The sequence below is a fragment of the Canis lupus genome, chromosome 9 (assembly GCF_003254725.2).
Source record: "Canis lupus dingo isolate Sandy chromosome 9, ASM325472v2, whole genome shotgun sequence".
In the NCBI taxonomy this organism is placed as follows: domain Eukaryota; kingdom Metazoa; phylum Chordata; class Mammalia; order Carnivora; family Canidae; genus Canis; species Canis lupus.
The window spans coordinates 57,186,414-57,206,688 of NC_064251.1; the positions used below are offsets into that span (position 1 = coordinate 57,186,414).

At 52.0% G+C, this 20,275-nt stretch overlaps 2 protein-coding genes and 1 long non-coding RNA gene across 8 annotated transcripts in view; 1 reads left to right on the forward strand and 2 right to left on the reverse strand.

Moving 5' to 3' along the window:
- Window positions 1-1,509: 1,509 nt before the first annotated feature.
- On the reverse strand, window positions 1,510-8,794 carry SLC2A8 (solute carrier family 2 member 8). 3 transcript variants are annotated; one of them, XM_025475212.3, is made up of 10 exons: window positions 8,663-8,794; window positions 8,412-8,574; window positions 7,991-8,197; window positions 6,290-6,389; window positions 5,143-5,342; window positions 4,283-4,426; window positions 4,090-4,198; window positions 3,200-3,373; window positions 2,688-2,833; window positions 1,510-2,129 (listed from the first exon to the last, which is right to left on the reverse strand). In XM_025475212.3, exons 1-10 carry the CDS (start codon window positions 8,716-8,718, stop codon window positions 1,992-1,994), a joined length of 1,437 nt encoding a protein of 478 aa, XP_025330997.1. In that variant the 5' UTR covers window positions 8,719-8,794; the 3' UTR covers window positions 1,510-1,991. The 3 variants fall into 3 exon arrangements, with proteins under 3 accessions (XP_025330997.1, XP_025330999.1, XP_048970410.1); XM_025475214.3 differs by lacking the exon at window positions 2,688-2,833 and having other exon boundaries at window positions 2,044-2,129; XM_049114453.1 differs by lacking the exons at window positions 1,510-2,129; window positions 2,688-2,833 and adding an exon at window positions 2,850-3,016.
- A 111-nt stretch (window positions 8,795-8,905) lies between these two features.
- On the forward strand, window positions 8,906-11,213 carry LOC125755783 (uncharacterized). The gene is made up of 2 exons (XR_007413099.1): window positions 8,906-9,497; window positions 10,512-11,213. It is a non-coding gene; the product is annotated as an uncharacterized LOC125755783 (long non-coding RNA).
- An 887-nt stretch (window positions 11,214-12,100) lies between these two features.
- Window positions 12,101-20,275, reverse strand: part of GARNL3 (GTPase activating Rap/RanGAP domain like 3) — a 146,532-nt gene continuing 138,357 nt past the window's right edge. For all 4 annotated transcript variants that reach the window (XM_025475197.3, XM_025475196.3, XM_025475202.3 and 1 more), the window contains 5 exons: window positions 18,853-18,971; window positions 16,687-16,825; window positions 15,725-15,940; window positions 14,370-14,496; window positions 12,101-12,565 (listed from right to left, as the gene is read on the reverse strand). In XM_025475197.3, the coding sequence (XP_025330982.1) occupies window positions 12,388-12,565; window positions 14,370-14,496; window positions 15,725-15,940; window positions 16,687-16,825; window positions 18,853-18,971 (779 nt within the window). In that variant the 3' untranslated portion in view covers window positions 12,101-12,387. The remainder of the gene's footprint in view (window positions 12,566-14,369; window positions 14,497-15,724; window positions 15,941-16,686; window positions 16,826-18,852; window positions 18,972-20,275) is intronic.

Genomic DNA, 20,275 nt, shown 5'->3' on the forward strand with positions numbered 1-20,275 from the left:
TCAAAAGAGGGCTGGAGTTGTTAAGATCTCAAAGTAGACCTCAGAACAAGAGATATTATGAGGGACAAAGAAGGTCATTTCATAATGCCAAATGATGAAAACAATCAGAATATAACAATCCCAAATGTGCACGCACCTAGTGATGAGCTCCAAGGTGCCTGAAGCAAAGTCCAACAGAAGTGGAAGGAGAAACAAATCCACATTCATGGGTGGAGATTTCCACTCTTGTCTCTCAATAATTGATAGAACAAGTGGACAGAAAGTAAGGATGTAGAAGACCTGAACCACTCTATTAGACAACTGACCTAATTGACATTGGTGGAGTACCTCGCCCAACAACAGAATGCGGTTCCCAGCCTAATCGGCGGGCCTCTATGTAGGCACTAAGAAAGAGACTGTAGATGCTGGGCTATTGCCATGGAAGACGTCCCTGCACACGCATGTGACCTCACTTCTGGAAGGCCCTAAGGAATTCGGACTTTGCTAAGGCTGAAAGTTGTCCTGTTAGCACATTTTATTGAAATCAGAGCAGCTGTTGCAGAATCTTCCAGAAACTCTCCCCTCTGCTCTGTCCTGGACCCCCTTTGCAGTTGCACTCCCCTACTCCCCAGTCTCATTACAAGGCTTAATAGAAAATGCCAAGGTGGGTGCAGGTGAGGGCTATACAACCCTGGAAAAGAAAGCAGATCACAGAGTGGGAAGCATGGCATCCTACTTATGTGTGGTGCTGCTAGAAAGGATGTGTCCAGAGGGAGATCTTTCAGGATAGAACCAAATTCTTCTTCTTCTTCTTTTTTTTTTTATTAAAGGTTTTATTTATTTATTCATGAGAGACACAGAGAAGCAGAGACACAGGCAGAGGGAGAAGCAGGCTCCATGCAGGGAGTCTGAAGTGAGACTTGATCCCGAGTGGGATCACGCCCTGAGCCAAAGGCAGATGCCTAATTGCTAAGCCACTCAGGCGTCCCATAGAACCAAATTCTTAAAAGAAGTTAACTCTGGAAAGGTATGGCTATGAATAGTTATTGTATCATTTATCCAAATAAATGAGTTAATATTTGTAAAGTGCTTAGTGCAATGCTTAGCAGCAGACGGTTAACTATTTTAAATAGTTAATTATAATATAAAAAATAAAAGCATAAATTTTATACTAAATAAATCTGTTTTTTCAGTTTTCTACAGTAAACATATGTTCCTTGTATAGTGGGTAATAAAGGTAATTTGCAAAAGATTTCTGACTCCATTAAAGTCAATAGAAAAAGAAACTTTTGTTGCTGTTATTAATGAGATTTGATGACTAATGATCCAGGGGACTGAGCTGAAGAAAGGAGCCAGAAATGACCTACATGGGCCAAGAGTAGCCTGGCTGACCATGAGAAAAAGGGAATCAATGGGTGTTGTTGATTGGACCCATGAACAGGGCGCAGTTTGTGGGAGGCCTCCTTAGGTAAGGGATGTTGGGAAAAGCCCTTCTCAAACCGAGGTTTACACAAAGAAGCCATGACCTGATTCTCTGAGTCAAATCTTTATTTGCAAACAAAGTTCCTTCCCGATAATGCAGCCACACGACAGGAAAAACCAGGGGTCATCACCCTAAAGCATCTCTTCCAGAAAATGAGGAGCCAGGAGATCCCCCCCTCCTCTGCTGTTGCTTTTGTGGCAGGATGGAGATGGCCTGTGGATGATGGACCACAAGGCATCAAAGCCCCTCTAAGCTGTTCCCTTCCCCAGTCACAGGGTGGTGGTGGGAATTGGACCCAGGGGCCAGGAACCTCACACTCATTGTTTGCTGGGCTGTAGAGAGCCGGTAGGAAGGAAGGGCCCCGGAGGACAAGGCTCCATGTAGCTGCAGTCCTGGATCCCGGCTCCCTGAGGACAGGCAGGGACTCCCGACTCTGGCCAAGAGCCCTGCTTGGAGTCATAGGCAGCGTTCCCCACGGCAGCCCAAAGCCGGCCCTGCTGCAGAGGCAGCCACTCACAAGAAGAGGTTGTCATCGCCCCTCAAAATGAGCTGTAATTTGCTCCAAAGTCTTTCCTTTGGTTTCAGGGACACAGGACAAAGTGAAAAGGACACTGAAGATGCAGAAGGCAGAGGCAAGCCAGAAGGCACCGTAGGGCCTGAGCACCTCCTGGGAAGACAGGATGTGGCGGAAGGTCAGGAGCCCTCCTGCGATCCCCAGCTGAGGCCCCGGCCTGCCCAGCCCAGGCTCAGGGCAGCAGAGGAAGGTCTGGCCCTGCCCTCCAGAGTCCTGGGCCAAGCGCCACACAAGGTGTGGATGTTGTGTGGATGGGGAAGCTCACTGTCACGAAGTGACTGTCTGAAGGTTAGACACCACTCTCAAGTGACAACTGGGCTCCCCCTGTGGCGCCTGCCTCCAGGGCCCCCAGGCCCACTCTCTACACCCTGCTTTGGCCCTGCGCTCCCTGTTCCCTGCCTCCAGAGGAGTCTCTTCTCAGTACCAGAGGGAACAGGTAAGTCATCAGCACTTGAGGTGGGGCAGTGGGAGCACGCAGCGCACTTAGGACCCACCAGCATGGAGGGAAGAGTGAGTGGTTCCCTTTGGTTAGAACCTGGCCACCCTCCTGGCACGCAAGGCCACTGACCCGGAGTCTTCTGCAGTAAGAGTGATTCTAAAGAGCGCTCCCCACTGACTACATGAGGGGAGGCCTGCAGGGCCTGCACTCACCATAACACTGCTGAACTCTTTCGTCACCAGGAAGGCCATGAACCAGTTAGTGAGGACGCACACACCTGTGGCCATGCCCTTGACGTGCAGAGGAAAGATCTCAGACATGAGGAGCCAGGGGATGGGCCCCCAGCCCACAGCGAAGCCTGCAGGAGCAAGACAGGAATCAGAGCCCATAGGGATGGACCCCTGGGCCAAGGCTCCGTGATTTCTAGTTAAGCTCTCAGCTCTGCGCCTTCCTTCAGCGACGTCTCACGCCAGTCCCTCCACTGCTTACGTGTCAGGCTTTTTTCTGTAGGATGGGGTCATGAAGGGGCCTGCTGTGAGGGCTGTGGATTAAGTGAAAGGAGCAGAGAAGAGCTTAGCTCAGTGTCTGGTACATGGTCAAAGCCATAAACGCAGAGGTGGGCAAGACCTGGTAGGCCTGCACTTGCTGGGAGCTACAGGAACCTGGCAGTGACAGGATGGCCCCAAAAACCCCCCACCCAACCTCCCCACAGACCCCCTCTCACCAGCAATGAAGAGGCACATGCTACCCACTGCCAACCAGGCCAGCCCCACGCTGGCACTAGGGGGCTCCATGGAGATAGGCGTCAAGAGGGCCACGTGTGAGGAGTTGCTAGGGCCACCCTGGGTCAGCTTGAAGTAGGCGCCAAAGGCACTGGTGCTGAATACCATGACCACACCTGCAAGCAGAGGGTGGCAGTAGGCAGGGCCCTGGGAGAAGGGAACCGCAGCCTGGGTGTGGGGCCCTCAGAGCTGGAGTCTCCATGCAGTGTGGCTGCAGCAATGTGGCCTGGGTTTCCCCAAGAGGGCAGTAAGCGGTGATGCCTAAGAGCCCCGACTGGTGGCACCCAGCTTGGTTCTGCCAACCCCAGCTTGGACCTTGAACCACAGCAGACTCTAAGAACCTCCTGGTGGCAGCACCTCCCTGGCCCAAGGAGCAGGAAGGGTAACTGTGGCAGCAGCACGGTTCTAACCCCCATGCGGATCATCCCTGGATCCTCACCACGGCCCTCCCCATCACCCCCATTTCATGAGAGAAAACGAGGGTCAGAGAGGGGAAGTCACTTGCCCCAAAAGACCACAAGCTTCCAGGTCACTTCCCCTCCTGGGTCCTCAGTTTCCTCATCCTTAAGTGGGGCCCTGATGGCGCCTGTCTGGAGGCTCATTGCAAGGGTGAAGGTGTGCTACAGTGACGCTGTTAGTGCAGGCCTGCTTTGGAGTGAGTGCTTGCTAAGGGGGCCTATGAATCTTGGCCTTGTTCCCAGGGGTGCTGTGCTAGCCTCTCCCTGCTGCCATGTGGTGACCTCAGCAGAGGCCCTCCAGCCTGTGGCGGGCGGGGGAGCCAGGCCTTTGCCACCTCACTTTCACAAGGCTGAGCCCTCACCCTCGGGCTCACCTGACAAGGTCAGGAGCAGCCTCCGCCCAGCTCTGTCCATGATGAGGGCTGCCATGGCTGTGAACAGCACCTGGATGATGCCCACGATGATGGAGGCGACGCTGCTATCCTGGGGAGATGGGCCGAGGCAGGTCAGGCAAAGAACCCAGGACTAGGCATCCAGATGAGACAGGCTGGGGCAGAGGCCTTTTACCTTGAACTTGGCCTCCTCAAAGATGGTCTCTGCATAGAACATGACAGCATTGATCCCTGACAGCTGCTGGAAGGCCATCAGCAAAATGCCGATGATGAAGGGCTTGTAGACGCCAGGATGTCTCAGCTGGGCCAGCTGGAAGCCCTGCTCAGACAGAGGCCAGTGTTAGTGCTTCTCTTGACCCCTCCTGAGGGACACATTGGCTTTGAGCCACCGTCCTAAAGCCTGGTGGAGGGAATGAGCCTCAGCTTCCTATCAGCTGGGCCTTGCTTTCAAGACAGGTCCCCGCATCACTTTAGCCTCCCTGATGGAAGGTGACAAGAGCCTCAACTCCCCATGCCCTTCCCGGATTTGCTGGGGGAACCATGAAGAGATTACATGGGCACAAAGCCAGGGGTTCCAGAATCCCACCAGTCCTGGGCTGGGGCTGAGCGCCGCTCCTGGTGCTGCTGAATCCTGACCAGCAGCCACGTTCTAGGACTCCCATCTTACAGGTGGAGAAAGGAAGGTTTAGGGAGGTGATGGCCACACAGAAGGTAAGTGGCAGAGACTCAGTCTTCTCCCCTGCCTTATGATACCCCATTGAAAAATCCAATTCCTCAAATCTGTGCTCATGTTTCCCTGTGACCCAGCTGGCACTTTGTCTTCCTGGAACAGTAAGGTCAAGGCAAGGGCCCAACCAGGTTGGGGCTCCAGCCGGCCTTTGCTTGCTTACACAGAGGACACCACCACTTGTGCCTCCCCTCCCTGGATATGTATGCTCAGCTTTGGGGATAGGCTATGCGGACTTCCCCTGGCCACAAAGAGGCCATACCTCACTGTTCATGCCCCCCCACCCAGCTCTGGCTCCAGCCCCTCACCTGGTGCTCAGCCCCGACAGGGGGTTCCTCCCAGCTCTGCTCGGAGCCCCACAGGAACTGCATAGCGGCCATGGCTTCCTGGTGCTTGTGCTGGGTGAGCAGGAAGCGTGGGGTCTCGGGCATGTAGCACATAAGCAGCAGCATGAAGGATGCGGGCACACAACCCAGTATAGCCAGCCAGCGCCACTCCAGCACCCAGCCTAGTTTGGCGGGAGGGGGGTGGCGGTGTCAGATGTCAGAGCTGGAGGGGGCCAGCCTGGGTCATATCAGAGGGTACCTGCCCTCCCACCAACCCCAGGGCCTCAGCTTAAATGGTGGGGGCCTCACTACCTCTGTGTGGCTATGCTTGTGTTTGTCACCAATATTGTTATCAACTGCTGTTGAGAAATATTGTAGAAACACTGGTGGGGATGTCATTATGCTACATCTGCTCAGTGAGTATTTATGGGGCAATGAATAGAATGAGGCACTTGCTTTTTATCTAAAAGGTAGGGGCAATAGAATAAATATGTAGACTCTGGAAGGCCACCAAGAAGCAGGCGGGGCTGGCTCCTCTGGAGAGGATGGGGGACAGAATGAGAGAGACTTCTCATGGAACATCAGTGGATCAATCAACTTTCACAGAAACTGACAAATGAACGTGCTGGTTACGATGAACGGGAGCTAATTCCATAGGCATACTGACACCCATGTGTCTGTCCCAAATGTCAATATCTATGTTTGGCAGGGGCTGTGGCACACTGCGGGGTCCCCAAAGCAGCCAGACTGCTGGCAGGACTCTGAATTAGAGTCTGGATGAGGAGTGGGTAAAAATGGAAGATCTCAGACCAGGATGCTGTCCTGAAGAATCAGAGGGCACATACTCCGGGGTCCCGAAACCCCTGTTCCCTATGGGGTCTCAGGACGTCCCTTGATAGTTCTCATTTGGGGGTTGCTGCCAGACTCTCTTCATGTGTCCCTTAATGTAGCCCCACATCAGCCTTGCACTAGGTGGTGTTATCTCCACTTAAAGACAGGGGAAGTGAGGCTCCCTGGGGCAGTGTGACTGGACCAAGTGTCCCTTGAACTCTCTGAACTTCAGAATCCACATCTGTAAAATGGTCACACAGCCATTAATGGGGATCAAAAGAGAGGCCATGAAAAGTACCTGCCAGGTAGGCCAGGAGGATGCCCGTGACGACCATCAGCTGCACACAGGAGCCCAGCAGCCCCCGCACGGCAGGGTAGGCAATTTCAGAGATATACACCTGTTGGCAGGGAAGAGGAAACTTTACTTTGGGCCGGAGTGATCTTAAAACCGGAAAGCCTCAGCCACTCAGAGTTGAGGAGGGCCTTAGCTGGGGCTGCTGCGAGCCAGGTGAGCATACCTTCCCGCCCCTCCAAGTGATCAGCAGCAGGTGTTTTCAAGGGGATTAAGGATATATACGTGGCTGCTGTATGTGTGCGCGCGTGTCTGTGTGGGGAGGGCACAGAGCTCTTCAAACTTTTATTCAACTGTATGACTACCCTTGATAAAATGCAGAGTCTGACGCAGTACGTCTAGAGTGGGCCCCACAATTCTGGCTTCTTTTTTTATTGAATGATTTATATTTGAGAGAGAGAGAGAACATGAGCAGGGCGGGGAGGGGCAGAGGGAGAGGTAGAAGCAGGCTCCCCGCTGAGCAGAGAGCCGGATGTGGGTCCAGATCCCAGGACCCTAGGGTCGCAGGACTTGGGGACCATGACCTGGGCCAAAGGCAGATGCTAAACCAACGGAGCCACCCAAGCGCCCCCAAGATTCTGCCTTTCTAATTAGCTCCAAATGACACCCAGGCTCCTGGTCCCAGAACTATACTCTCTGTGGTGCCTTTGGAGTGAGAGCCAACCCTTTGCCTCTGTTGCTACCAGTGACTGCCACTGCTTTCTCTGGGCTCAGAGGCCTGCAAGGTCTTGCCCACATTTCTAGGTTATTTTATACCTTATGCCCATGAATAAGATGGGTGTTTTTGTCTAGTAACAAAACCCAAAACATAAAACCCAACTCCTGCAGCCCAGCAAATGCAGGTAAAATGAGGTGTGAGTGCACGGGGAAGGCCAGAGAGGACTCTGAGCCAGTACTTTTAGTCTCGACCAGGTTGGTGTGTGGGTGGTTGATCATCCAAGCCCCATGGCCAGCAGAACCGTTCACTGGTCTCTCTGCAATTCAGCAGCCAGGGTCCAAGCCCCTCCAAAGCAATGCCAGGGCTGTATGTGCAGTCTTGCTCAAGGCCCACAACCATGAGGTCATGCCATTATTCCCACCATTTTACAGGGTCAGAAACTGAGGCACAGAGAGGTACTCTGCCCCAGTAAGTGGCAGACCTGGGGTTTCACCTGCGTATGTGGCTTCCAAGTCATCCTGAATAGTGGTGCATCAGGAGACCGGAAGAGGGAAGAAAGAAGGGAACAGCTGGAAGACCACCTGAGTAGTGAAGGGGGTCGGGGCAACGCAGCAGCCTTTGCTGCCAGGACAAACCAGAACAGGATTTTGCTGCCAAACTGTAGGCTTCAGTGACCATCCACGGATGGCATCTTATTTGTAGAGTCAAGGAGAGGCCTGGGTAAGTGGCACAGTCCTGGGTTTGAGCAATGGCTTCACCAATGACTAGTGGCTGGACAAAAGGGCTTCAGTTTCTGAAGCTCACTTCATCTGTAAACCAGGATAACGACGGCTCCTTCCAAGGCCCGTCGCGGGGGTGGGGGTGGGGGAGGAAGATAAAGCCGGTGGGGGGCGCGGTGCCAGGCGCCCGGAAGGCCGCCGCCAGGGAAAGCCACGCCCCCAGGCCTGCTCCTCCCGGGGCCCAGGGCGCGGGGCTTGGGGGACACTCACCGGCGCTACGAGCGAGGCAATGCCGCAGGCCAGGCCGGTGAGGAGGCGGCCCCCGAGGAGCATCCACACGTTCTGGGCCGCGGTGATGACGACGAAGCCGCCCACGAAGGGCGCGGAGCAGAGCAGCAGGCTCAGCTTGCGCCCGGCGCGGTCCACGAGCCAGCCGCCCAGCACGCCCCCCGCCGCGGCGCCCAGGGTCACGATGGCCTGGGGGCGGGGCGACCGCAGGATGGAGCGGGGGCGCCCGGGCCCGGGGCCCAACCTCGCCCTCAACCGCACCCCCAGCGGCCTGCGACGGGACGGGGTGGGGGGAGGGGTGACCCCCGGCGGGAGAGCAGAGCGTCTCGGTGCCCGCCCCGAAGGCCCCCGGGGCGTGGGGCGGGAGGAGGAGGGGCCCCGGCGGGTGAGCCCCAGGCCTCACCCCGAACCAGGAGGCGGCGGCGTCGTCGAGGCGCAAGGCCGGGGGCGGGGCGCGCCGCAGGCTCGGGATGGCGGGGGAGCTGTAGCCCAGCGCGAAGCCGAAGCTGAGCGGGCCCAGCGAGGCGGCGAAGGCGGCGAGGAAGACCCGGCGGCTGAGGGGAGCGCTGCGGAGACGGGGAGCCGGGTGAGCGGCGCGGCGCGGGCGCGGGCGCGGGCGCGGCAGGAGGCGCCCGGCTGTCCCCTCCCGCTCACCTGCCGCCGGGAGGGCCCAAGAGCGGCTGCGTCTCCTCCGGGTTCTCAGGCGTCATGTCTGCGGCCAACGCCTGCGGGGTCCGCTCTGCGGCCCGAACGGCCGCGGGTCCCGCGAGCGCAGCGGCCCCCGCCCCTCACGGCAGGGCCGGCCAATGGGCGGGGAGGGCGGCGCTGGGGCGGGATGGGAACGGCCAATGGGGGCGCAAGGCGGGGCTAGCGTCGCCGCTCGGAGCCGCCCACCAAGTCCAAGCCGACCAATGGGGCGAGGGGCCGGTTGGCGGAGCCCCGGGAACCGCCCCCGCGTCGGTGGGGCGGGGCTGCACGGGCTGAAGGACACCCACCCAATAGGGGTACGGTGCGAGCCCAGAGGTGGGGCCAGAAGGACCGCCTCAAGCTGAGCCGGCCGGTGAGCGTGGAAGGCGGGGGCTGCGTCCGCCCCTGGAGCCGCCTCTCGTCGAGCCTCAACCAATGGGGCTGGCAGCAGCGGAGCAGGGGAGCGGCGCTCCGGGCTTCCCCGCCCAGGCCCCGGGCGGTAGCGGCTGCCCGCCCCGGCCTGCTCTGCAGTTGCTGCTTGGCGTTAAGCGCTTCCCCGGGACCGGGATCGGAGGCGTCTGGCCCAGCTCAGCCCACTGACGGCCGCAGGGAGGAACGTCTCCAAACGCCGGTCCCGGGCGGCAGAGGCAAGGCCCCGCGCTGCAGCCCACCTCCATGCGGGTCACAACTCGGAGCCCGCAGATCGCTCACGGCTGCGAGCCGACGACCACCAGGACCTCGGGGTGCTGAGGACCTGTGTGGGGAAGGGCCCTCTTGTGTGTGACTCATCTGGGCTTAAATGGTGAGCCCCAGCCTCCCCATTAAGTTCTACTCCACTTCATAGGTCATCCTGACTCTCCAATCTTCATCTTAACACCAGCCAGGTGTGAGTCTCCTGGATATTAATAGCCAACCTCTTCCCGTGGGCACCCAAGTGACTCCTAGAGGAAGGATGTCAGGGCTCAGAAGAATCTTCCCATTCGTAGAGGGTACACACTTCTCTGGATGAGGTGGAGTGCTGTGTGATTCTTGAAGGAATTGGCCACGAGAGTAAGAGGTTTGGCTTCTAATCTCTGGGCCTGTTTCCTCATCTTTAAGTGGGGAATGCAGTATCCACCTTGTGGGAGGGTTTTAAGCAGAGGCAATGTATATGAAAGACCAAGCGCATGTGAAGCACTCCAATGGTTGCCGGTAAGATTATGAAAGTTGTTTGACCTAGTGCAGCCTCCTGATTGTACTATCTTTAAAGACAGGCAACCGCCCCTCTCAGCGTCCACAGCATCTTGTGCTTGGGTTATAAATTCTTATCTCGGCGGTTATCCCTGCTGCATGATCACCTGTTTACTCCCCTCCCTCCCTTACTGGACGTGACCTCTGGAGTGGGCCCTTGGTGTTTGCAGAGCAGATGAATGCCTCAGACTCCGTGGGCAAACTGCTACAGTTACACAGTGGGGTAATTCAGCCAGTGGGGTATGCAGAAGGGCTTATGTGGATAGGATGCTCCAGTGAGCCTAGCTGGCACCAGCCCTCTGAGCCACAGGCCCTTACAAACCCACTCCTGCCCTGGGCCTGGTGGTCTCCCTTCCAAGGGTGCAGCCTTCACTTCTTGGCCTTTGTAAGCGGATATTGCTGTGAGCAGCCTCTGATCCCCCTTTTATAAGCTAATCACCATGGATATGATTAGTAGGGTCCACCTCTTGCCCTTTCTACATTCACTCCTCAGATCAGTGACTCCTGTCAAATCATTGGGGCAGTTCTGAAGCTGCCAATCTCTTTGGAAGAATGTTCTAGATCACCCTTACTTTTTCTATTCCAGGCTGGGAAGCAAGAAACTTCAGAGGGGAAAAAAAGGATGACAGAAAGAACACACAGACAAGCTCATAAAGCTTACAAATTAGTTTAACATGAAAAACACCAGTCAGATCCAACTGACACAAGGTTCTCAGCCTGACTCTGTATGGTGGACAAGGGAGAGAGAACTCTGGGGTCAGAGAACTCACAGTTTCAAATCACTGCTCCTTTCTAAGCCTCAGTTTACTTATTTGAAAAACAAGGATAATAAAACTTAAGTTGCAGAACTTTTCGTGAGGATGAGATACAGCATATAGTGGGTCTTGTGTTTCTCCCTATAGATGAAAGGGGCAGAAGGAAACACAGAGGAGGAATGGGAATGCTGAGTACAGCTAGGGTACACCTGGCTATGCCTAGAAACCACCATCTGCATTACTCTCCTCTCTTGCCATCTGCTGGAGGGAACCAGGCAGGCTTCACTGGATCCAGTATGTTGGGCTGTTTCTTGCACAAACACCACACAGGGGCAGCCTGGGTGGCTCAGCGGTTTAGCGCCGCCTTCAGCCCAGGGCGTGATCCTGGAGATTCGGGATTGAGTCCCACATCAGGCTCCCTGCATGGAGCCTGCTTCTCCCTCTGCCTGTGTCTCTGCCTCTCTCTCTGTCTCTCTCATGAATAAATAAATAAAATCTTAAAAAAAAAAAAACCCACACAGGCAATTGTGCAACAGACACAGAGGGAGCTCTGCCCACAGTGTGTAAGGTCCACGAGGAGGTAGGACCCAAACTTCTACTCCACTTCAACTTCTGTCAAATCTGTCAGATCCAGATCATGTCAAACACAGCGCTCTACACTTCCAGAGAAGTCCTGCAGAAGAACCCTCTGGGATGATTTCACAAAGGAATGATTTAAATTTTCTTTTGGTGGATAATATCGGCAAGAAGAGAGCTAATAAAATGGAATCTGTCAGACCAAAGCCAAAGGTAAATGACCTTCTTCACACTGATTACAATTTTTACAGTGTCAGTGAACTAGGTTTCCTCCTTAGATCTCCTGTGGCTGAGGCTGATGTTGCACAGTTTCATTTGCACTCGGTCAAACCCACATTTTCTTCTCACTCTGAGGAGGAAGCAATGGAAGGCAGGTAATGACAAGAGAAGGATACTCACTTGGTTCACGTGAGAGAGCAAAGCAGACCTGAGCGTGAGAAGGGAATGTGAGAATGATAATTTTGGCGGCAAGGAGTGACTGTTGCCTGGCTATATGCTTTCAGAGTAATGACAAAACCAAACAGAATCATCTTAAGACTCTTAACAGATTCCTATCCCTTTCTTATTCTTTGTGAGACACAAGGAGGGAGCAGGAGCTTCTAAGAACTAACCATTCAGCTCTTCTTAAAAGTCTACAGGCAGGGGACACAGCTGGTTCTAATGTTAGTGAACCGAAACAGCGACAGGGGCCAACGGAGCAGAAAGAAAACTTATTTATAATGAATTTAAAAAGCAATGGCTTTTCTTTATAAAAGAAACACATTATGTGACATAAATCAAAACTGTAATGAAAAAATAATTTTTCCATCTAAGTATATAAAATATAAGAGAAGGTTGCAGTACATAAGAATGAACATTTTTGATTTATTCAAAGTTTCAATCTAAAACCTCAATGAAATCTACCACCTTTATTACAAGGGGACTGATGGTTCCTGAACAGAAAGAAACAAAGGTCAAGAAAGATGCACCGGACATTGGAGAGACCCAAACCGGCCAGGTGTGCGGAAGGTTTGGTCCAGTAGATCACGAGTGGGCTGAAAGCCACAGTGTTGAGAAATGCTGTCAGAACTGGTTCAAGAGTATAAACCTCCATAAGAAAATTAAAGATGGCAAACTCGATCTGGACCCTGTTTACTTCAGGTCAATAATGTCTTCATCCAGGGACGCTGTGAGCTGAAACGGGCTGCTGCCCCACACGGGACTGCCTTCTCTGTTGGCCACAGGGTCCTGGTCAGAGCCTGTCGAGTGGTAGCGCCCCTCGGGGTTGGCTTCTGGAGCAGAAGGACTTTCCAAGGAGCCTGACGTGATCCTACAAGAGAAAAGTCACCTAAGGGATCCCTCGAGAGCATTAGTGACCTGGGCCCCTGCTGTCAGGTAGTTTCCTGTTCATCTGAGCTCATAAAGCCTGTCTCCCGCCACTCCCTACCCATTTGGGGATTGGGGGGGGGGTAGGGACATGAGGAGTCACCCCAGCTCTACCTCATGGGCTGTTGGGAGTTTTAAAGAACAGTGGTGACACACAGGATTGAGGCGTTTTTTACTTTTCCAAAGGGCAAATCTGGATAATATCACTTTCTGCCTAAAATCCTTGGGGGTTGGGGCTCCTGTGGCCTGAGGGTAAGGCTGAAACTCCTACCCACAGGACCACACGCCACACAATCTGGCTCTGCTCACTCTTCTGCCTCCTCCCAGCCCACTCCACTCCCTTGATTTTCTCTTGTACTCAGGACACTCTCTTGCTAGCCACAAAACCAGTGTGACCACATTCAGGGAGTTCATTCATTCAGCGAGTACTCATACTCATGTAGCCTGTGAAAGCCCCTGGCGTAGCCTTTGGTCAGTCGATGGGCCATGCTGTGCCTGCCTCAGGGCCTTTGCCCTGCTGTTCCTCTCATTCCTTCTAATTCAATCAAGGCTTGGCTCAATGGCATTTCCTCAGAGAAGCCCTCGTGACAACCCCCTCCCAACGTAGAACTACTACCCACCCCATCCCATCACTTACTTTTTAAAAAATTTCCTTGCAGCACTTGTTACTATTGGAAATGATTCAATTTGCTCAACTGTTTGCGAGTTTATAGTCTGTGTCTCCACACTAGAATGTAAAGTCCATGAGGGCATGACTTGTCATGCAGTAGGAGCTCAATCTGTTAGATTAAAGCATCTGTGTGTGCTGCTCACTATGGGCCAGGCTATTGCTTACTGGGTCTACAAGACTTGGTTCAGCCTTTCCTGGTGTTTGAGACCCTCCCCGCTCCAGGTGTGGAGGTGTGGGGCAGCCAGCACTCCCCATTCCTCTGTATCACCTGCCACCCGGGAAAGCTGTAGTTCCTAGAATGGTCTTGTTGGCCTCTCCACCGGCCTGTGGACACCCCGAGGGTGATCTTCATATCCCCAACACCCAGCTCAGTGCCAGGTGCTCTGAGAATGGAGCCTGGACATGGGCTCCCTTACCCTCCATACAGGAGCATGCAGGTTGCTTGAGGGACACAGAGGCTCTTAGGGGACAAATCAGGGGGATTTGACAAATGGTCATTGACATGGGATACTGAACTGCCTTCCAGAAAGGCAGTACCTGTTTTTATTCCCACCAGAAGCATTAGAGAGGGCCTATTATCTTTAATGCCCACTGAGCATTTCCATTTAAAAATATCTCTGTCAGGGTGCCTTGGTAGTGTAGTCAGTTAAGCATTCAACTCTTGGTTTTGGCTCAGGTCATGATCTTGGGGTTGTGAGATGGAGCCCTGCAGTGCTCGGCACAGAGTCTGCTTGAGATTCTATCTCCTTCTCCTTCTGCCCCTTCCACTTATGCTCTCCCCTTCCCTCTCTCAAAGTAACAAATAAATCTTAAAAAAAAAAAAAATCTGTCAGTCTGGGGAGCAAAAAAAGGAAAAGAAAAGACTTATTAATGTATTTTTATGAGCATTTGGTGAATTGTAAGCAAGGTCACCCCCTTGCCTGGGCCCCTCTTGGGGCTAGCCTAAGGGTCCTCAGAGAGGAGCCAGATGCTGACTGTCTGCCCATGGCATCATCAGTCAGCAGAAAGGGCCTTGTGGCAGTGCTGTGACCCACAGGGCCACCACTGAGCAGGGATGGCTGGGGCTGGCTTCCTATACCTGTCACTGCTAGTTGATCTTGCTGTCTCTGGCTTGGGGCCTCCTTGGCTTTCTTCTAATTGCTTCCGGGCTTTTGATTTGGGCTTTGGTGCTCCTTCTGACCGGGTTCCACCTTCATCAGAGAGGCCTGGATGACAGGGGAGAAGCACAGGTCGGAGGGTTATTACCACTGTGGAGACAGAAAATGTCCTTTTTTTTTTTTCTTGGTTGGCTATTGGTACGTTATTGCAACAGAGTCTGGAAGGGTTGATAAAGTATATATTTAAAAATAATTGATTTTCTTGTTGGTGGCAACTTTTCTGATCATAAAGAATATATATATTGCAAGAAGGAAAGATCTTAAGAAAGACGGAGAGAAAGAAACTAAGAAGGGTCTAGAGGAGGAGAGAAATTCTCCTATGATCCCACCACTGGAAACTATAATTGTCTAACTCTGAGGCTCAATTTCAAAAAAGCACAGTGGTTTGTGAAACAGCAGTTGGCAGATCAAGCTTTCATAGGGAATATTGGGTGAAAATAGCAACAGACGTACTTTAAAAGCAAATGGAAGGCACCGACTTCTAAAAGTGCCTGGCTTCGCCCTGTCAGGTGGCCTGCATCCCTGCCCCAGTTGTCAGGAAACACAACTGCAGGCTAGGGATGCGCTAAGGTGAACTGTCCTTGCAGTTTCAGGCCGTGCAGGTCCCAATTAAGTTTCAAGCCAGTACTGGTTTAGCACATCACTTCCTTTTTCTTCACTTTGTTTTCACAACTCGGAACAAAAGTCTTTCTAACAGTCTCACCTCTGCATGACTATCATAGTGCTTTGTGCTTTTCTGCTCTGGTCTCCCGTCAGTGTTACCAAGATAGGATGGTATATCAAATATCTCACATCTGTGCCATCCTTACAGACCTGCCCCCATGGTCTCTGGGCTTTGAGAAGCAATAACTGAACTGCACCACAAATATCAAAAATATGGTAAATTTAAACTTATGAATACACAACGATAGCATGTTATCTGAGAACTGCAGGTTGTAAATACTTTTAGACACTTTCTAGGAGATCCCACATATACAGATACTTATATTTTAAGAAATTGTGTCAGATGAGATATACAGTTTTACAAACTGCCCTTCCTGCCTGCCCTTAACTGGCTTGGGCAGCCTTCCACACCAATAAATATAGACTGACACATCTAGGTGGGAAGTGTGCTGTATATGATTCTTTGGTATAGCAGCACTATAATGTATTTATAAATTCCTTACTAAAGGGAAAGTTTCTTTTTTAACTCATCATTTTCAAGGATGATTAACATCTATCAATGAAACCAGCTGGCCTATTTATAAAATAGTGAAAACACCCAAATTGCCATTACCCAGCAGTTCTCTGCGTGTCCTGCTGGCTATTTCTTTAATCTCCATGCGGGACAGGGACAGGGAATGAGTGACAGGAATGGCGGCGATGCCCAGGCCGATGGATGTAGGCGGCGTGACAGCTTTGGAGACCAAAGGCGACTTCAGAGGTCGTTCGATGCTTCTACCCACAAGGTTTCTGAGTGGAATCTTGTACAGATTTTTGGACGGAGTTTCACCTGACATGTGATTGAGAAAAGAACGTGAGAACTTTAAGAAAAGTCTACTATGTACCATGAGGGTGATTTCTGGTTCCTCCACCCAGTTAGCACAAAGGGAAGGATTTGTGTGGCATGTTGAACTCCTGGACCTCATTGGGAACAACAGAGTGATGGTGCCTGATGGCTTTGGTCTTTAAGGGCATCGTCTTCACAGACACATGACTAAAAATGCACCTGCTACTGGCTCTGCTTGCCCAGGAGAGGAGAGCAGACTGGAGGGCAGGCAGCTGCTTGGGGTGCCCTGTGCCTCAAGGGACATGAGTAGTAAACGACTGATATGGTAAGCAGCTGGGAAAAGAGTGGTGCTCAGAGCAAAGTGGTAACTGCAGCAAAGGCCTCTGGGATTCATGAGCAGAGCCAGATGGAGTAAGAGCGAGTGTACTCCATAGGTTTCAGGACTCCATCCTTTTGGCTATAAAACCTACCGATCATTAATATCCCTGAAGGAAAAACATGTTTGCTGTGGCAAGTTGGAATCTCTAGCCCTCAACTCCTTTTTCTCCATGGAAACAGTTATTTTCATAATGGGATTTTTGTTGTTGTTATCACAAGGTTTCTTAAGAATGCAACCAATACATTCAGATTGCAAGGTTTTGTTCTTTAATAGCTTTAAATAGTGACTTTGTTGATATTTGAGAATGAGCTAGAGAAATCAGAATGGGTTGGAAATATCTATCAATAAGACAGTACAAATTGCACTTCACCTTCCCCCAGGGAAGAAGGAAACACTGTAGTATCTCGGCCCGGGGGTGTCTGAGGAGAATTGTGGGCACTGGCCCCCTTGGAGCTGCCTCCGGACGAGATCTCGTTCACAGCAGTGGTTGCTGTGAAGTATATATCTGACTGGAATGAAAGAGAAAGCATTAGGGAGCTGTGTGGCTGAGAGGCCCTGCACCCATGGCCCTCCCACCACCACTGCTAAGCCTGCAACCATTCTTGGCCAAGCCGCTCCATGCTACGGGCCCGCAGTGCAGGAGCATGCCTGGGTGGGGTGGGGGGGTGGGGGTGGGGGTGGTATCCAGAGCAAAAGCCCTGCACTGCCACCCCAGACCTTTCCTGCCTATTCAGTTCCCCACACTTCCCTTATCTGATTGTTGATTCATAATAGAAAAGAGGCCATTTCCCACTCATTTTCTGCAGACACAAACCCAGCGCACACTTGCCTAACAGCAGCCTCAGACACCCACAGTGTCAGGCCTGGAAAGTATCTGGGATTTAGTTGGGTCCACTTACAGATGGGCTCATGGACCATTCATTCACTGGTTCAGCAAACACTCTTGCACACGCACTCTGTGCAGGCTCCGGTGGGAACAGCAGTGGTGTGCTGGAGTTGGCTTGTAACTGACTTGGGAGTGCTGATTTTTGATTTTCAGGGATTTTGCAAGTTAAACACAGCCATTATTAAACTTAAATAAGTAATATTCAAAACAAAGTACCAATTTTCAGGGATTTTGCAGGTTAAACACAGCCATTATTAAACTTAAATGAATTAACACTGAAAGCAAAGGTACTAAATGACAGAATTTGACCATTCCTTGCTCTTTGACCATTATCTATACTCTTGAGGTGATTTACATCAACAGCATCTACACAGTGGCCAGACTGCACATAGCTTCCTGACTCTGTGATCAGTGCTTTCACCCTGGAAGCTGGGTATCCTAACAGAGGGACTACTGACACCATGGAAACTGGCAGATGCCACAAGTCAGAGCTTTATTTGTTGTTTTGTTGACAGTCTGGTCTTAATGTGATGGAGAAAATTTCTAATAGTGAAGATTGAAAGCAGAAGTGTGTTGAGGCTAGTGTCAAAATTGAAAGAAGTTTTGGTTCAATGACCAGTTTGTATGAGAGTAAGAAATAGTTTAATAGTAGATCACATATTAGATTTCCTGACAATAAGCTTATTGGAAAAAGAATTAATGTACTGAGATACAACTTCCAACTATAAAATCAAGGTAGACCTGTAACCACAGTTAGCAAAACTTAATGAAATGTATTCTGTGAGAGCCAATTGGCCTAATGGATTTCAAGATAAAACGCTCTGTACATTTTATCATTTGCAAATCATAAGCCATTTTAATTTTTCTGTCATCAAAGTCTTTGACTGAGATACATATATATGTATGTGTACACACACACACAGACACACAACACACACACATACACACACCCTTACAGGGCTGGGGGGTCAAATCTTTACCAGCACACCACTAGTGCTATGTTAGCAAGAGAGCCAGTCCCCGACTCCCAGAACTGTCAGTGTAGTAGGAGAGGCAGACAGATAGGCAGCCAGCCACCCCCCAGGATGGGATGCATGTCAAGGTGGGGGCTGGGCAGGGGGACCAGTCAGGCCTGGCGGGGCCAGGGCAGACTGTGTGGGGCTGACACGGGAGAGGCTAGGACAAGACCTCCTGCATTGTGTGCCAGTGACAAAGGCCCCTGGGGAAGTAATCTTTGTGCTCGTGGCCCTTGGTTTTGATCAAACTATTTCTAGGCATGGATTAGTTGATTACCCATATTTCAGGGGCCACAGAGTCAAGCTGAGGATGGAAGACGGCAAAGAAGAAAGCAACATTATGAGCTCTTCCTTTTCTAGATGTGAGTGAGCCATCCCTTGGTGCGGCAGGGACCCCTGACCTAACCCAAGCTGATGGCACATTTCTCCCTTCAGCCCAGAGCTTCACAACCACTACCGGCGCTGAATGACACTCTGACAGAACCAAGGGGTGTTTTGAAGGCTGAGGGGGCCACACACAGAAACTGGATGGTGGGCCTGTCCTGGGCGCTGTCGCTCAGTCTGGCGCACAAGGGGCCTAACGTGAGGATCCAGCGTGGGCACCCTCCCTGAGCCCCTCATACGTTCCACTCACCCTGGAGGCCACGAGCTGCAGCTGTGGCACGACCGCTGTGTGGACCAGGTTCCCGTTCACCACCAGGCGGATCTCCATGGAGTCAGTGGTGAAGGCCAGCAGGTACGGGAATGCGCACACTGCAAGCAACAGGCAACGGGTGCGTCAGCTCCCAGCCCGCTGGCTGGAGGCTCTGGGGGTGCCAGACATTCCCACAGGCGGCCTTCCTGCTCCGGAAACTTCCATCTCCCTGACTCCTCTGGCTGCTTCTCTTCCTCCTCCCTTGGCATGTTCTCTGAGAGAGCCTCGTTCCTGAGATAGCCACCTCTTAGTCGCCAATCTTCTGCTTCCAGTAGGTGTGCCCTGTCTCTGTTTCCCCTTGTCCCCAGTCTCATCACCTGGTTTCCTGGAGGCTCACCTGCCCAAGTCCTGAGAGACATTCCCCCTTCTTGTCCAGAACACAGCTTGGCAACACTCCCCTCTGGCACATACCGCTGTGCTCAAAACCCCCACCTTTACCGGGTTTTCATGCCCTGTCACACGTTCACTCCTCTTCTGTGCTCCTCCTGCCATGTAGGCCTGCGCAGGGGCCGTGTCCTTTTCCTCACAGGGTGCCGTGGTGTCGATGGGTTTGTTAAGTTATTTGTTAAAGGTCGGCCCCACTTCTTGAAATTATTTCTACCTCACACTGACTTCCAGGCCTCATGACCTGGTTGCTCTGTGACCTCACCTTTGGCTTCTTCACTGGGCACTTCATGCTCCTATGCTCCTTCATGCTAGCTTATCCTCTGTTGTCTCTTTCCTTGGAATCTCTATTTCTTGGTGAACTCCCTTTACCCAGGGTAACCTTCTACCACACCCATACCTCTAGCCTAGCTTTCTCAAGTGACTTCCAGTGTTGGGGCTCAAAACCTGAAAGTGATTTTCAGCCCTCCCCCCTACTTTTTTTTTTTTTTTTTTTTTTTGCCATATCTCATCTGTCATTGAAGCCTGACTGGTCCCTCCATTATCTGGATTGGAGCCTCTATTCTCATCTCAAGACTCTAGAACATTTATCTAACATCACATGTTTGTCCTTGTGGGAAAACAGTACTAACTTGAACATTCTTGGGTCTGATCTGACTCTCATCAGGGCAGAGGCCCAGCTGTGGGTCCTGACCCCCCCAAGGGAAGCACCACCACTGTCTCCCTGATGTTTCAGTGGCAGGCAAAGTACCTGCATTTCTGTGATTCTAGATATTCAAGCTTTGAAACATATAAGAATGGTGAGGAATGTACTGTGCTTCTCCAACAAGTGAGGCGGTATTTTTAAGGCTGGAGATCTTGCTCTTGAATTACAGGAAAAGGAAGGCAAGGGCCAGAAAGGAAATGATAACTGGAAGACTCCTAAGTCCTGAAAACTGGGATTTCATGGCTCTCAAATGCTCACATGCTCTCAACAGGA

Excerpts from the sequence above, each read along its gene's own strand:
- SLC2A8 (XM_025475212.3), bottom strand. The coding sequence starts at position 8,718 with ATGACGCCTGAGAACCCGGAGGAGACGCAGCCGCTCTTGGGCCCTCCC. Across the intron at positions 2,834-3,199 it reads CATGTGCCTCTTCATTGCTG|GCTTCGCTGTGGGCTGGGGG; the intron begins GTGAGAGGGGGT and ends TTGCTCCTGCAG. Across the intron at positions 2,130-2,687 it reads AAGAGTTCAGCAGTGTTATG|GAGGTGCTCAGGCCCTACGG; the intron begins GTGAGTGCAGGC and ends CTGTCTTCCCAG.